General features: G+C 36.0%; 1 protein-coding gene across 3 annotated transcripts in view; it reads right to left on the bottom strand.

Moving 5' to 3' along the window:
• The window catches only part of PPP6C (protein phosphatase 6 catalytic subunit), a 39,130-nt gene continuing 22,422 nt past the window's right edge, over window positions 1-16,708 (bottom strand). The window contains exons 2-7 of one of the 3 annotated variants that reach the window (XM_045883143.3): window positions 15,860-15,955; window positions 9,499-9,564; window positions 8,243-8,384; window positions 4,210-4,289; window positions 3,828-4,037; window positions 1-2,685 (exon numbers count right to left, since the gene is read on the bottom strand). In XM_045883143.3, the coding sequence (XP_045739099.1) occupies window positions 2,437-2,685; window positions 3,828-4,037; window positions 4,210-4,289; window positions 8,243-8,384; window positions 9,499-9,564; window positions 15,860-15,955 (843 nt within the window). In that variant the 3' untranslated portion in view covers window positions 1-2,436. The remainder of the gene's footprint in view (window positions 2,686-3,827; window positions 4,038-4,209; window positions 4,290-8,242; window positions 8,385-9,498; window positions 9,565-15,859; window positions 15,956-16,708) is intronic. The other 2 variants (XM_064578928.1, XM_064578929.1) reach the window with 2 other exon arrangements.

The following is a 16,708-nucleotide window of genomic DNA, read 5'->3' on the forward strand; positions in this document are numbered from 1 at the left end:
TAGAGCCTAGGACACTTTATTAGAAACCAAGTATATCATCAGCAAATAAAAATAGTTATTACCCCCATTAATACAACATAAAGGATTTTACATTCAGCCTAGATACAGGGAGTAACAGATCCGCCTGCCTACAAATCTATGACTTGCAAGTATCTTCCACTACATGATTACTCTATATCGTACATAGCCCTTATTTATTAGAGGGATCCAAATATTCCTTTTAGGCTTACAAAGTCCAATACATTCACTCTCTCTTCCCTTTACATGTCTAATAGTAAAAACTATTTTTTTCATGCAAAAAAGCTGTTATTCAGCTGAAGAGAAAAAAATCAGACAAAATAGAGATGGCAATTAAGGAATGGACAGAAAATTATTGGCACATGCCCAACTAGTGACAAACAAATGTAATACACCATGACTTAAAAATAAGTCACATTACAAGGATAACTAAAACAACTACATCATTTTAAGCTAAGGAGTGTCAAATGGGAAGGGGAGGCTGAGGTTACCGATTTTATTGGTACAACTTAAAAGCAGAGGAGAGCAAGCACTTAAATACAATTTATGGTAACAGAAAAAAACACTGCAGAGAGCCGTTCAAAGACCACACCAAGTTGTCTGCATCATTAATTTCCAGTGTTTCACAATTAGTAAAATACATAGCTACATATCCCTGTAAGATAAAAATACGTTTCCCCCTGAATTACACTGGGGTCAGGGCAGTAACAGAAAGCTACTGACCCAACAGTTCAAGTGTGTGCAGCAAATGTCTTAGCCACTTCTTTCATATAGCTATACAATTAAAAACTAAACAAGGAGCTAGGTGGTTGCAGAAAATAAAAATCAAAATTATTGTGCTCATTTAATAAAAGAAAAACCCTGATGAAAAATTATGTGCCAAGAAGCTTAGACTATAAAGATTTTTATTGCATTTTTAGGTAACCTGGAAGTTCTTATCCTGAAGGGGAAAAGTTGGTTTTCAAAACTACCTGAACAGATACTAAAGTGCTTTATTAATTGGCTGGCTTCACAAAGATTTCCTGGAATGACAAAAATTAATTATAGTAGTAAAGGGATACCAACTATTTCACAAAATAGTAAATTCCAACATCATTTATGACCACAGTCATAAGAGACACTGGAACACTTGTCCTTATTAAGTGGACAGTTGCATATAAAGAACTGATCATCACACCCTTTGGATATTCAAATTACTTACACAAAGCCGAAACATGGTATCACAGACCTTTACAAAATAGGACAATTTGTTTCTTTCTACACTTTTTAAAATTTGCTTCAAATTACAGTTCACAAATACAAGAGTCCTGACTTTTCAACCTTTCCAGTTGCAGTTAAAAAATGAACACTTTCTAAAAGTTAAGGTCAAGTGTTACAGCAAGAGGAGAATGATTCCTATTGAAAAGTACACAGATTTTACTTAATGATACTCATGATAGATTGTAAACTGGACCTATCACATTCTACTCAACTGGTATCAAATGAACATATCAGCATTACAAGTATTAAATGTTTTTCTATTACTATAGAGAATATAAACCAAGACATTAATATGGCAGTTATGTTCTTTAGGCACAGTTTAGTGATTTTTTTTTAAATAAATACTATTGAATTTCAGTTGAAGTTTTAAACTCAATAACCAAAGGGTCAAAAGCTCTGATTGGGGGGGAAAAAAAGAATAACTTTAAACTAACAATGTAAGCTGTTTAAAATTTCTAACACTTTAACCTATCTGGGTTTTATTTAAGATTACTTTATTAAAAAATACAAGGAATCTGAAAAAAGATCAATACAATTATCTTACTGTACAAAGTCATAAGCTGTAGCAGTTTTAACTAAAATTTAAAAACACAACAAGGAGGGCAGCCCTTTAGACCAATTTATTTTATATCCATTTAAAATATCATTCAACAAAGGACAATGAAGTTTACAGCTGGGACAGGTATACATAACTCGAGGCATCTGCAGTCCATCGTGCCCATTGAATAACAACTTTGCTGCTGAAATTTCTTAAAACTTACCAAACTAAAACAAAAGGCTGAATGATACAAAAGGAGGAGCATTTCGGTGTAGTCTGTTCTGTCAATTGGCTTTTTAAAAAAGAGGAAACACATCCTGTTTCCCCCAGACCAGTAAATAAGCAAGAGCTACATGCAGCAGTGTGAGTATTAAGACATTTCTCAAGTCTTCTCAAATGAGTCCAAGGTGGGGATGGGATGGGGGAGAAAATTGATAGAAAAACATTGCTATAGACACCATAACAAACAATAAATTTAGATAATTTAAAATTAAAAAAAAAGGCAAGAGGCAGCATTTCAGCAGCAAAGTGCTTGATAAAAAGTATATTGTAGAGGGTAATACACAAAAGTTGGGGTAAGAAGAGGGAAGAAAAATGGGTCAGCAGGATGGGCGAAGGCCTCAAAGGAAATACGGCGTCGTCGTTCTGGGAGGAATAACACGTTCTGAATCTGGAACTGCCCGGAATAACTTTGGTTCTCTTGTATTTACATCTTTGAAGACCATGATCGAGGCAATATTTCCACAACGATAGCAGTAATTAGGAGCAGACCATACTGTTACCAGCTTCTCATCAAACATAAATTTATAGCCTTCGTGCACTAGTTGGTGTGCTCTGCAGATGAGTTTTAAGTTGTTGATATGAACAAACTGCAATTTAGAAAGGTTTTGTTAAGTATCTAGCACATTTTTTAAAAATCATGCTATAAATATATTATATATATATATTATATATATATCTCTATATATATGAAAATAATATTTAAATAAAGTATAGGGGTGCCTGGGTGGCTCAGTCAGTTAAGCGCCTGACTCTTGATTTCCACTCAGGTTATGATCTCAGGGTTGTAAGATCGAGCCCCATGTCTGGCTCCACACTGGGCATGGAACCTGCTTAAGATTCTCTCTCTCCCTCTCCCCTCCCCAAATAAATAAATAAATAACAAATCTTTTTACTACTAAAGTTCTCATGATTATAGAACCCATTCTACTAGTTATCCCCACTACTTCCAATAAGTTATAGACAAATAGAGCTGCTTCGGCCTAAGTTATAGAAATCACACAGTCACATAATTTATTAGAAGTTTCTGGAAGAAAAGCATTCTATAAACACTATCAGATATGAAACAAAGTTTTTATGGTATAATAAAAAATATATCGCTATCAGTATCATTTACTGAGGGTGCAGTATGATTCTTACAAGAATTCTGAGATTATTCTTCTTTTGTACCTTAAGGAAATAGAGGCTCAGAGAGCATAAATAATTTACCTAAATTATGCTGAACCTAACTCTCTAATTCCATTGTGCTGGATTACGTCCCAATATAAGCTCATCCCTATGTGCGTATATAATGTCTATGTGTGTGTTTTTTTAATTGAAAACAGCTGAACTTCAAAAGTTGGCTTTTCACTATATATATCTCAAATCATCATGTTGTACATCTAAAACTAATACGTTACACGTCAATCTAAATTGAAAATATATATTAACATTTTCTATGTATATGTATATATATGTATATGTGTGTATATATATATATATAAAAGTTGCCTATCTTGCCCTTGCTATCGTATTACTTAATTGAAATATCTGAAAAAAGAAAAAACATTTATTTTACACATATTACCAAGTGGATACTGAAGGAGGTGCTTTCATTATGTGATCTCATTTAAGGAAAGACCTACATGATAAACTAGATGAGAAACAGAAGGTTGTTATCTATAGCCACAATAGTTCTTTATGTAGTCCATTAGCAACCAACAAACCATTTTTCAAAAAATATTGGCTTTACCTCATTTGTGACCTTTGCGCCAAAAAGCCAACCTGCTCCTCGGGGACTGATTGCCCAAGTATCCACATCTTCAGGATCTGACCAAACCAGATCACAAAATGCTCCTTTATGAGGAATTTCCTGGTTCCGCTCAATGGTTCGAATCTGATCCAGTGTTTTGATATCAGGAGATAAACCACCATGAACACACAAAATCTGCTCATCTATTAACTAGCAAAAAGGATAACAGAGTTGAAAGTATAATAATAAACTCAGTCATATCTAAACTCATCAATGAACGTTAATGATGTCAATATAATTGAGATGGCAATTAGATAAAAGTATGCAAAGGGTTATTGGCAGGAAAATACTTGAGGTTTTACAAAGATTTACATAAACTTACAGCTGCTACTGTGAGCATGTCAAAAACTTTGGTACAGTATCTCCAGGCATTAGCATTTCCATATTTGGTTTGGCACTCATCTGTGAAAGAAACAGAAGAGTTTCTCATTAATGAAGTTCTAAAGCTGCCAATAAAAATAAAGAATGCATCCAATACTAAAGAAGTTTAACTTAAACTAGGACAGCAAGCTATGACCTGGTAGGTCTTCCACGTAGAGCCATGAAGGAGACTTATGTTTAACTAGTCTAAGTATGTGGTCCTACTTTTCATTCCAGAAGTGGCCCTACAAAGCAGTTCAAGTTATTGATCAAAATGCTATGATCAGAAAGAGCTAAATATTAAATTCATATATCCTCAAACAAATGCTTTGGTCTATTATGTTATTCATATGGGATAATTCTATCAAACAGAATAATTTATTTAATGTGACCACCTTACTCTAGTAGGGTAATCAAACAAATCAGAGGACCCTTAATTATAGGAGCACTGGTGATTCCTATCTCAACATTTCTCAGGCCTAGGTTGTCTCTTCTGAGATTTTCTGCACATTGTGCAATGAAATACTCGAGCTCCAGTAAGTACACCTGCAGTCATCACTGGAGACAGACTGCCAATCAGGCTCTGATATATTCCCAGCTGAACACTTTCTCTGTTGTCTACAACAGTTAATAGGATATACATCTCTTCGGGCGCCTGGGTGGCTCAGTTGGTTAAGCGACTGCCTTTGGCTCAGGTCATGATCCTGGAGTCCTGGGATCAAGTCCCATGTCGGGCTCCCTGCTCAGCAGGGAGTCTGCTTCTCCCCCTGACCCTCCCCACTCTCATGCTCTCTCTATCTCATTCTCTCTCTCAAATAAATAAATAAAAATCTTAAAAAAAAAAAAAAAAAACCTTTAAGGGCGCCTGGGTGGCTCAGTTGGTTAAGCGACTGCCTTCGGCTCAGGTCATGATCCTGGAGTCCCTGGATCGAGTCCCGCATCGGGCTCCCTGCTCAGCAGGGAGTCTGCTTCTCCCTCTGACCCTAACCCCTCTCATGTGCTCTCTCTCATTCTCTGTCTTAAATAAATAAATAAAATCTTAAAAAAAAAACAAAAACAAAAAACGTTTAAAAAAAAAGAAAGCCAAGGGTCATTGGAATTTTGAAAAAAAAAAAAAAGGATATACATCTCTTCTTTCATTAATATCATGGAAGTTCTGTTCTTTGACTTCTTCCTTAATTTAAAAAAAACCTGACAGGGGTGCCCAGGTGGCTCAGTCATTAAGCGTCTGCCTTCAGCTCAGGTCATGATCTCAGGATCCTGGGATTGAGCCCCGCATCAGGCTCCCTGCTCCACAGGAAGCCTGCTTCTCCCTCTCCCACTCCCCCTGCTTGTGTTCCTGCTCCCGCTGTCTCTCTCTGTCAAATAAATAAAATCTTTAAAAAAAAAAATTTAAAAATAAATAAATAAAAAAACCTTGACATATCACTATTGCCATAAGTACAAATGAAAATGATATAGAAGAGGGCGCCTGGGTGGCTCAGATGGTTAAGCGTCTGCCTTCGGCTCAGGTCATGATCCCGGGGTCCTGGGATCGAGTCCCACATCGGGCTCCCGGCACGGCGGGGAGTCTGCTTCTCCCTCTGACCCTCTCCCCTCTCATGCTGTTTCCCTCTCACTCGCTCTCTAAAAAATAAATAAAATCTTAAAAAAAAATAAAAATTAAAAAAAATATCATTAACATCTGAGTTTTATAAAAAAAAAAAAGAAAATGATATAGAAGACTATGGGGTATGATAAATCCTCATGGTTTTCTAAATTACCTCTATGTGTGAAGCAGGATCCTTATGTAAACTTGCCATGAGAGCACTAACACTGGGCTGAGCTTGCAAGCAGGAATCTTCTTTTTCCTCTTTATACATATGCAAAGCATTTGGTTCATAATAACTGCTCAGTATATGTTTATCAGTGTGAACTGAAGGCCCAATATAATTAATAGCTATACATGGACATTTTTACTACTTTATTTATTTTTATTTTTATTTATTTATTTATTTTTAAAGATTTTATTTATTTATTTGACAGAGAAAGACACAGCGAGAGAGGGAACACAAGCAGGGGGAGTGGGAGAGGGAGAAGCAGACTCCCCGCCGAGCAGGGAGCCCGATGCGGGACTCGACCCAGGGATTCCAGGATCATGACCTGAGCCGAAGGCAGTCGCCTAACCAACTGAGCCACCCAGGCGCCCTACTTTATTTTTAAAGCTTTTATTTATTCATTTGAGAGAGACAGAGAGAGAGAGAAAGAGAGAGCACAAGCAGGGGAGAGAGGCAGAGGGAGAAACAGACTCCCCGCTGAGCAGGAAGCCCAATGTGGGGCTTGATCCCAGGACCCGGAAATCATGACCCCAGCCAAAGGCAGACGCTCAACCATCTGACCCACCCAGGCGCCCCCATTTTTACTACTTTAAAATCAATGTTAAGTTCCATGATAACTAAAATTATCTCCCGCTTGAGAAACTAGTAGGCTTTCTTTTATTAAACAAAATAATAGATGAGCACAGCTTGGGAACAAAAGAATTCAATACTAGATGTTGTATTGTTATCATTTTCTTCAGTCAAGGCATCTTGATTAAAATAGTCCTCTTTCCTCTCCCCTTTTATCCCTTTGCCCTACACTGATAAACGGTCAAATTTTGAGGTGTAATTATAACAATCTTAGAGCCAGTTGCTTTTACTAAGCTAACACCACAGTACATACTATCCATACTATTGACTATTTTTGCAAAAGAATCAAAAAACTTTTATTTTAAATGGTACTTGATATTTTGTGAATGAAAATCAAAAGTAACTGGTAAAAAGGAGACAAATATTAGCGATCTAACTTTTCGATTACTATAAACAGTTATATAAATCATAAATTATCAAAATATATAAATCTAAAACTAAATAAAACAAAATATACAATCTAAAACTAAAGTGTTATGAGATTAATATTTTCAAATATCTCAATATCTGCCTTAATTATGCTTAAGGAAAATTCATGTTAATAATCTCAACAGTTCTGCCGTCTCCTTCAAAGAGCTTCCTAACCTCATTTTTTCCCCCAACCTCATTTTTTAAAACTTTAAACCATATAAAAGTTTTATAGAAGCAGATATTTTGCTTTTAAAGGTTAAGTTTCGTTTCTGACCCCTGAGGTCCTAGCATTCTCTGGATGGAGCAGATAGATAATTATATATATTATACACGTATAATATTATACATATGTAAAAGGATATTCATTCAGCTATGTGTATAACAGCAACTTAAAAACAATTCCAGGGCGCCTGGGTGGCTCAGTTGGTTAAGCGACTGCCTTCAGCTCAGGTCATGATCCTGGAGTCCCAGGATCGAGTCCCGCATCGGGCTCCCTGCTCAGCAGGGAGTCTGCTTCTCCCTCTGACCCTCAAGATCTCTATCTCATTCTCTCTCTCAAATAAATAAATAAAATCTTTAAAAAAAAAAAAATTCCAACATCCAATGTTAAAGATACTGGTTTAATCAATTATAGTACAACCATACAGCATAATACAATGCAGCTATAAAAATAATGTCAATGAAGTAAAGAACGGCTGGTAGCATTAAGTGAAAAAAGCAGGTATGTGCACACACAAATATGTTCACAAACACACACACGTACATATATATTTCTCAAACTTTCAAATGCAGAACATTCACCTTCAGCAGATTCTAGGATTCCCACCCCAAGAGGTTTTCAGTGGGGGCCAGCAATGTAATTTTTAACAAGCACCCCTGATGATTCATTTGAGCTAAACTGAGGGCTACACTTTGAGGCAATGATCTAGGACAATGTACACCAAAAGTTAAGAACAGTTCTCTCTCCATGGTAAGGTTCTCAATTGATTGGGGGAACAAGAGTTAAAGGTTGAGAAAGTAGAAAAAGATGATCTGTATTTCTAATTTTACTATAAAGCACATGTATGACTTGTATGGCTTTTCTCCCAAAGAGGAAAGTAAAACAATATTCAGAATCAGAGAAATAGAAAGTCTTACCATAAAATCCATACACTTGTGTTATCTGTCTACTCTCATGATTTCCTCGCAAAAGTGTAATACGATCAGGCCATTTAGCCTTTAGTGCAAGAAGGTAAGTGAAGGTCTCCAAACTATAGTAACCTCTGTCTACAAAATCACCCTGTAGAGTAAAAGTTTAGAAGTTAGAAACAATACAATAGCAACAATATTTTTTAAAATTATACCAAAGTGTGCAAACTCAGAGACACGGCCAAAAATAACAAAAATGAAGAGTCACATGTTGAATTACTTGGAAATTGGGTTTTAACAAAAAACTCAAAGTAAATAAGCGGTCTCTACTAAATGTGCTAGTCTTATGATTCAGGAGGCCTACAGGAACCTGCTGTGCAATTCTCTCAAGGATCTTCCCTGCAAAGCCATCATTTTTCCAATTCTCTATTACCTACATTAGCAGATGTTTCTAAAAGGTCATATGAGAATCAAAAATTTTAAAATGAATTTCAAAAATCACTTTATTATTTTTTAATATTTATTTATTTAAGCAATCTCTACACCCAACATGGGGCTCAAACTCACAACCCCGAGATCAAGAGTTGCATGCTCATCTGACTAAGCCGCCAGGCGCCCCCAAAATCACCTTAACTATATCAGAAAAACTATCAACTTGAAGAAATAGTGTTTTTGTAAAAGCAGATACCATAATTATAACAGTGTTCTAAGTTCAGCTATGTATTTAACAACTGCATGTGAAGTCATACTATTTAAACTTCCCATTAATGTTTTACTTGGGACAATGTTAGATCAATAGGAAAACAGCTAAAAGAATAGGAAAATGACCCAGAAATCTTTAGAAGGAAGGAAAATGATAGGATTTAGAAAAAATTCAACAGTAACATTACATTCCAAAAGCAAAGTAAGCAAATATGTGCATCTATTCATCAATCCACAGATTGATAACAGATGAAAATGAATGCTCAAAAAAAGTGTGATAAAATAACAGTAAATTGAAGATCTGTGCCTTAAAGTTGGGTGGTTCTGGACTATTTTTCTGCCAACCATTACTTAGGGCTACAACCCAGTCCTATGCATATGGCAATTTACTAAAGCAATTATTTTCAACTAGACAACATGGCAAAATGTAAAAAAGTATCGCATCGCCTTTTCATATAATTAGTGAATGTCACATGACAATGAAATTATTATGTAATGTACACGTAATAAGTCAGACCCTTTCCATTTTAAGTAAGTATGTGGTATCATTGGGGTTTACATACCATAAATATGTAGTTTGTGTCAGGAACCTGACCTCCAGTTCTGAATAGTTCACAAAGGTCATAAAACTATAAAAGAAAGGCAATATATGCTGATTACAAATTCCTGTGAAGGAGTAAAATAATAAAACTGAGAGCGAAATGTGTAAAGAAGCATGTAATTAAGAAGCCCTCAAATACTGACATTTATAAAAAGAAATAAAGTGTAAGCAAAACTGCCAAGCACACAGCTCTCAAGTCTAAAAAAAGCACTAAAATAAATCTCACAATTACCAGTAGAGTCATTCCTAGATCATTAATGTTATAGGCCTTCCCCCTCAAATTTCTTTCATTTTATCCTGTCATCTAGAATTTTTTAAGTAATCTCTATGCCCAACGTGGGGCTTGAACTCACAACCGCAAGATCAAGAGTCACATGCTCCACCAACTGAGTCAGCCAGGTGCCCCACCATTTGAGAATTTGAAATAACTGATCAGTTATCTAACTTGTTAATAAGCTAACCTAACCACCCCACTCCATACTCAGCATCTATTTTAATGAGACAAAAGATAAGGAAACGAGTAGATAAGAATTTTTTTTGAATGAATTACATGACACTTCACAGCATCATGCAGTGCTGCACATCAACCTACCTTCCCACACTCTACTTTGAAGATGTATACCCTCAGGCTCTTCAGCTGTGGAGTGTCTTCTCAATAATCAGTAAAAAATAATTGTATATTTCATCATATTCTATTTCACTGAAAATTGGTAATTGACAAACTGTACATGTGGTAATCTCAGTCAACTAGATTATCTTAATCCTAATTCCTAAAGAAAACTTCAGTTTTTCTAAGAAAGGATTTTGGATTAAAGGAATTTACTATAATATATTGTACCAAGTACAGCTAATCATTTCCTACACAGTTATCTTTTACACTTGAAAATAAAATTATTAAATTTCTAACACTTAAAAAGGTGGTCACCGTGAACAAAATTGAAATTTAAATGTTAACTACTAAAAGAAATAAAGAACTACCCTTTATAACAGTATTTCAGAAGTCTGAAGTTGTTCCTTGCTTAGAGTTAAAAAAAAAAAACAACTTCAGAAAGTTTAAAAAAAATTTTCCTTATCTTCTTAAAATTAGCAAGCAAATAAATGAAACTGTTCAATTTCAGTCAAGTGGTAGACTATTATTTGTCCAACGTATTTGCTGTCCATTTCTACCATGTGGAGCCCTTCCCTTTGAAAGTATATTTCTCAGGGCACCTGGGTGCTCAGTCAGTTGACTGTCTGACTCTTGGTTTTGACTCAGGTCCTGATCCCAGGGTTGAGGGATTGAGCCCCGCATGGGGGCTGAGTCTGCTTGGGATTCTCTCTCCTTCTCTCTCTGCCCCACCCCCTCCAGAGGCTCTCTCTAAAATAAATAAATAAATCTTTATAAAAAAAGTACACTTCTCTATTCCCATCCCACAGATGTATATATGATGCATGTATATATCATTTACATAGCATATATGTTTATATATATACACACAGCATGAGCAATAAAAATATGTGTGTGTGTTACTCTGGCTTAGTAATTCCACGTCTGTGACTATATCCTAAGGGCAAAAATAAATAAATAAATAAATAAGTACATAAATAAATAAGGAAATGCTGTGTGAATATATAGAAAATGTGTTACAACATCATTTATAATAATAAAAGAAACAACCTTCATGACTAACATAAGAGACTATTTTAATAAAGTATGATCTACCAACTCAAGACCTGGACCAATCATGAATAATGATTATAATGGAAACTATGTAGCAAAATGGAAAAATGATTAGGGAAAAGAATGGAACACAAAACTATAACTATAATAAACTACACAATTTTACTATGTATACACACAGAGTCAGAAAGGGAACATTTAAGTTTCATGAAACAGTTGCTTTTGTAAAGGTATGGTGGAAGAGTGAGCATCCTTAAACTTTTCTATTGATAGTTATAGAAATATGTTCTTAAATAAAAATGTTGTAAGTTTCCATTTATCCTATATATATTTAATAGATGATCAAATATTCTGCTTCAGGGACCCAACAGTTCCTACTCCATAATGGAAATTTTTTCCAAAATTCTTTAACATAATAAACATTTACTGAGAACATGTACAGACAACTAAGTTCATCCTACATTACTGGAAGCTCACCTCATCATTTCACAAATAATTTCTACCACCTATTATATGTTTTCCACATCATGGATACTCTGTAAGTCTCATTTTATTTTTTTTAAAAGATTTATTTATTTTTAGAGAGAGAGACAGCGTGCACATGAGTGTGGGGAGGAGCAGAGAGAAAGGGAGAGAAGCAGACTCCATCCTGGGTGCAGAGCCCGACATGGGGCTCGATCTCACAACCCTAAGATCATGACCTGAGTTGAAACCAAGAGCTGGGCACTTAACCGACTGAGCCAGGCAGACACCCCTGTAAATCTCATTTTAAAATAAAAGCAATCCTGAGGGGCGCCTGGGTGGGTCAGTTGTTAAGCGTCTGCCTTCAGCTCGGGTCATGATCCCAGGGTCCTGGGATCGAGCCCCACATGGGGCTCTCTGCTCAGCGGGAAGCCTGCTTCTCCCTCTCTCACTCCCCCTGCTTGTGTTCCCTCTCTCGCGGTCTCGCTGTCAAATAAATAAATGAAATATTAAAAAAAAAAAAAGCAATCCTGAGAAGTGGATTTTATTCCATCAATAGAGACAAGGAAACAGTTGGCTAGTTCAGTAGTTTTTAAACTTTTTAGTTTCAGGACCTATTCATAGTCTTAAAACTTACAGGTGCCCAAAAACCTTTTGCTTATATAATTTATATCAGTTGCTACTGACCATATTGGAAATTAAAACTAGTCATTTTTAATATTTAATTTTTTAAATCAGTAACAACTCATTAAATAGTAAGATATACATATTTCTAATGAAAAATAAACAAGGTTTTCAAAAATAAAACAAATCTAATGTCTGGCTAAACTGAATATGGCTATATTTTCATAATCTGCCTCTGCATTAATCTGCTGGGATATAGTGATGAAAGTATATGAAGAAAATCCAGCTTCACACAAGTGTATTTTACAAAAAGGAAGACTATTTTAATAATCTTTAGAGATAATGGTGCATATTCTTTTAATATATCAACACTTGATAAATGATCTTTTTCCTATTCCGTTTAGTAGGGCTAACACTCTCAGTGGCTAACACAATGGTCATTTGGAAAACAGAAATGATATTTCATTATACATCACCAAAAAACTGTATTTGTTACTATCACCACCAACAGAAAAGTCCTTAAACATCAGAAGCTGACACTCTGCCATCAAGATGGTGGGCTCAAATTTTCTAAAATTCTCATTATTTGAAAATTCAAATTTTGTCACTGGCAATAAATAACTGTCAATTGTTTTCCTTGAAGTGACTGGCTCATTCCTTCACTGTTGCAAAGATGGTTGCCAAATACCCATAGCTTGTCATTCATTCTCTCAAGTAAAAATAGTGTTCCATAAAAAGAGAAGCTACTTCAGCTTGTGACACAAAAAACTACACAACTATTTTCCTTGAGCAAACCATCTTTCCTTGGTATGCAGCAGATGTGCTCTATGCATACTTCCTGTTTCCATCATAGGACTATTCAAAAGATGTATCAACTCAAGGGTTAAGAATTACAATTAATATTACTGCTTCATCAAGGGCATTCTTTGTGATCATGGTATCTCCCCTGCCAGGTCAGTATCATCAAGGACATCCTTAAGTGATACTGGCATTTTATTTTACTGTGCATGCATGTTGGTGAAGAATACACTAACAATGAGCACAGTCTGGTGCTACTCCCTTGATTTATGCTGAGATACCTGCAGTTTTACCCTCAATTGATTTTGTACCACCTTACAGACCTTCAAAGGTCCACAGGCCATACCTAAAAAACTTGTGACCTAGCCGAAGTGACTTCTTGAACAGTTAATGTGTAGCCAAGCCAGGACTTAAACCAAGCTCTGACAATGAAGTCCACAATCTCCTCACTAGCTTACACTGTTTCAATGCTTCTCCGTACTTTATGCTTGCCAAAATTTTTTAATGAGTTTATTTATACTCATAATCCAATCTTACAATGCCAGAACTGGCCCAAGGAGAAGACAACTCTACAAATCCCAAAGGATATATCTTACATACATTTGGAAGCTCCAAAAGTCCCATGCTTTTGATTAGCAAGTGATATAAAGGGTCAAGTATAAGAGAAACAATGTTCAATTTGGTGGTAGTCTTAACATGGGCTTACACCTGAAACTAATGTAACCCATTGTATACCAACTATACTACAATAAAAAAAATTAAAAATAACATGGACACCAGCACCAAAGTTAAGTTTCAAATCTCAACTATGTCCCTTAGCTGTGTGAGTTTGGGCTAATTCTTCCATCTTTCAGTCTAAGTTTCCTTTTCTACAAAATAATCCAATCTTACAGGACTCTTGAAAAAATATGACATGGAATATGTGAAAAAGCACTTTGCTAACCTTCAAAACACAAGAAGATGTTAGCTAGAATTGTACATTTGACTGAAGGTGTATATATACTACAAAAGTAAAATTTTATTATTTTAATTAATTTTAGTAGTTTGAAGTTGTCTCTAATTTCCTGACCTTTGATCATGGCTGTAAATTACATACTAAAAAGTGGCTGTAAATTATGTACTAGAAAGTCCTGATAACCCAGATAATCCATCAATTTTAATATTATAATCAGGGGAAAACATTACTTGATTTATTTCAGCACTCAGGAACGTGTTATGGCATGCTTATATTAGTATCATTTATCTTAGCAAAAATACAAATGTTTATTATATTTTTGCAGAGAATTTATATGGAAATTTTAAGAAATGCACTCCTAAAGTCTACTCTAGAGAGCTAAGATTTTAAAAGATCTGAGATGGAGGCCTAAGTGGCACAGTCATTTAAGCGTCCAATTCTTGGTTTCAGCTCAGGACTCGATCTCATGATTTGAGATCGAGCCCCGCCTAAGCTCCGTGTTCAGCACCAAGTCGGCCTGAGTTCTCCCTCTCTTTCCCTCTGCCTCTTCCCACCCCTCCCCCCACCTCACATAAATAAATAAATCTTTCAACAGATCAGAGATGACATAATGGGCTCTCTATTTAGAAGCTGATAACATGCAAATGCCAGATTTATTATGACCTCAACTACCCAGAGAACAAATTGAAAACCAAAAAAGAAAACAGCCCTCTAAAGTGGTCAAAATAGAACTTAATTCACGGAGCAGCCTTCAATCACAACCAATTTACACACATTTCTGCTCCTTTAGGCAGTCATTCAAGGCAGGGAAATGGCACAGATGACAGCAAGTCCTGCTGGCATTGATAAATATAGTTTACAATATATGTTTTATAGCCACAACTCCATTGTATGCATAGAGCAGACAGAGTGAGTGTTCTGTTCAGCTTTCATTCCCAGTTATAAAAAAACACGGGCGCCTGGGTGGCTCAGTTGGTTAAGCAACTGCCTTCGGCTCAGGTCATGATCCTGGAGTCCCAGGATCGAGTCCCGCATCGGGCTCCCTGCTCGGCAGGGAGTCTGCTTCTCCCTCTGACCCTCCCCCCTCTCATGCTCTATCTCATTCTCTCTCTCAAATAAATAAATAAAATCTTTAAAAAGAAAAAATAATAAATAAATAAACATACACACACACACACACACAACACCTCTACAAATACACAGAGGGTTTCCAACCGGGCTACACACTGACATAAGAGTCTAAAGATGAGGTATACTCCTCCTGCCACGGTCTTCAAACTCTTAAAAACAAAAACCCAGCAGATGAAAAAACAAGACTAATCTTTCTCCAATTCTAGCAGTGACTTGCTGTAAAATCATGCACCAACGATTTTATCTTTCTGAACCTTTGTTATTCTCATTCCCACTAAGGAAATGATACATTTTCAATAAAATGTGACGAGTGAATAGAATGAATAAACAGAAATGAATAGAATAGAAAATAGAATAGAAAATTAGCACCTAAAACCAAAGCACCGCCTGTTAATCACAATCACTGTGAGCTGTCCACATTTATTTTCTCTCTCCCCCTTCACAGAGCAATAATGCTGCATTCTATCCACTTTGCAAGTATAATTTCAACAAACTCCATGAATAATTTGACCACTGCTTTTACTCACTGTAATAGTAACCAGGAATCATTAGTGTCACACAGACTGAGGCAATCTATCAAATGACCAGCTGTTTTTGTTTCTTGTTTTTCTGGTGGCTTTTTTGCAGCATAAGTGGAAACACACATGGACTATGGACAGTACAAAAGCTAAAAATCTGCTCATGAAATTTTACCTGTCCGTGTATGTCTCCACACACTGTTACTGGTGTCGATACTGGCTGGACATTTGACTCTTCTAAGAGGAGGTCACAAACATAGTCACATAGCCGCTGTAAGAAGAGAAAATAAAATGCAACCTTTCACTACAATATTAAAACTAAGGATCAAATGCAAAAAAGACAAGAACTAATACATATATTGTTTCATAGGAAAGGAAACTACCCTTTAACGATTCTGTGGTTTGATTCATCAACTTCCACCTTCATCTCATAATGCCTGAGAATGATACAACAGCTATTCCAAAATGCAAACTCCCTGGCCACACAGACAATAGGTTCTAGAAAACAGCTTTAAAGAAACTGTAAAATGACACTTTTCACCAGCAAATGTAAGAGTAAATAATTTTAATAGGAAAAGGTTTTTATCTACTAATTTTTAAAGTAAATTGCAGGGCACCAGGGTGGCACAGTCAGCAGAGCACCCGACTCTTGGTTTTGGCTCAGGTCATGATTTCACGGTTGGGAGATCAGGCCCTGCAGCAGGCTCCATGCTCAGCACGGAGTCGGCTTGGGTTTCTCTCTCCTTCTCCCTCTGCCCCTCCTCCTCCCACCTCTAAAATGAATTAATGAATCTTTAAATAAATAAATAAATAAGTACAGTAAATTGCAAACCATGCACTTACCATATGACCTAACAACTGCACTCTTAGCAATGAAAATGTATGTCCACATAAAAATCTGTGCACAAATGTCCACAGAAGCTTAATTCATAACAGCCAAAAACTGGAAATAAGTTGGTGTCCTTCAACAAGTGAATAGTTAAACCAATTGTGGTATATTTATCCCATGGAATACTATTCAGCA

This window comes from Mirounga angustirostris, unplaced genomic scaffold (genome assembly GCF_029215605.1).
Source record: "Mirounga angustirostris isolate CCGP_5_RB_7025 unplaced genomic scaffold, mMirAng1.0.hap1 SCAF_15, whole genome shotgun sequence".
NCBI lineage: Eukaryota > Metazoa > Chordata > Mammalia > Carnivora > Phocidae > Mirounga > Mirounga angustirostris.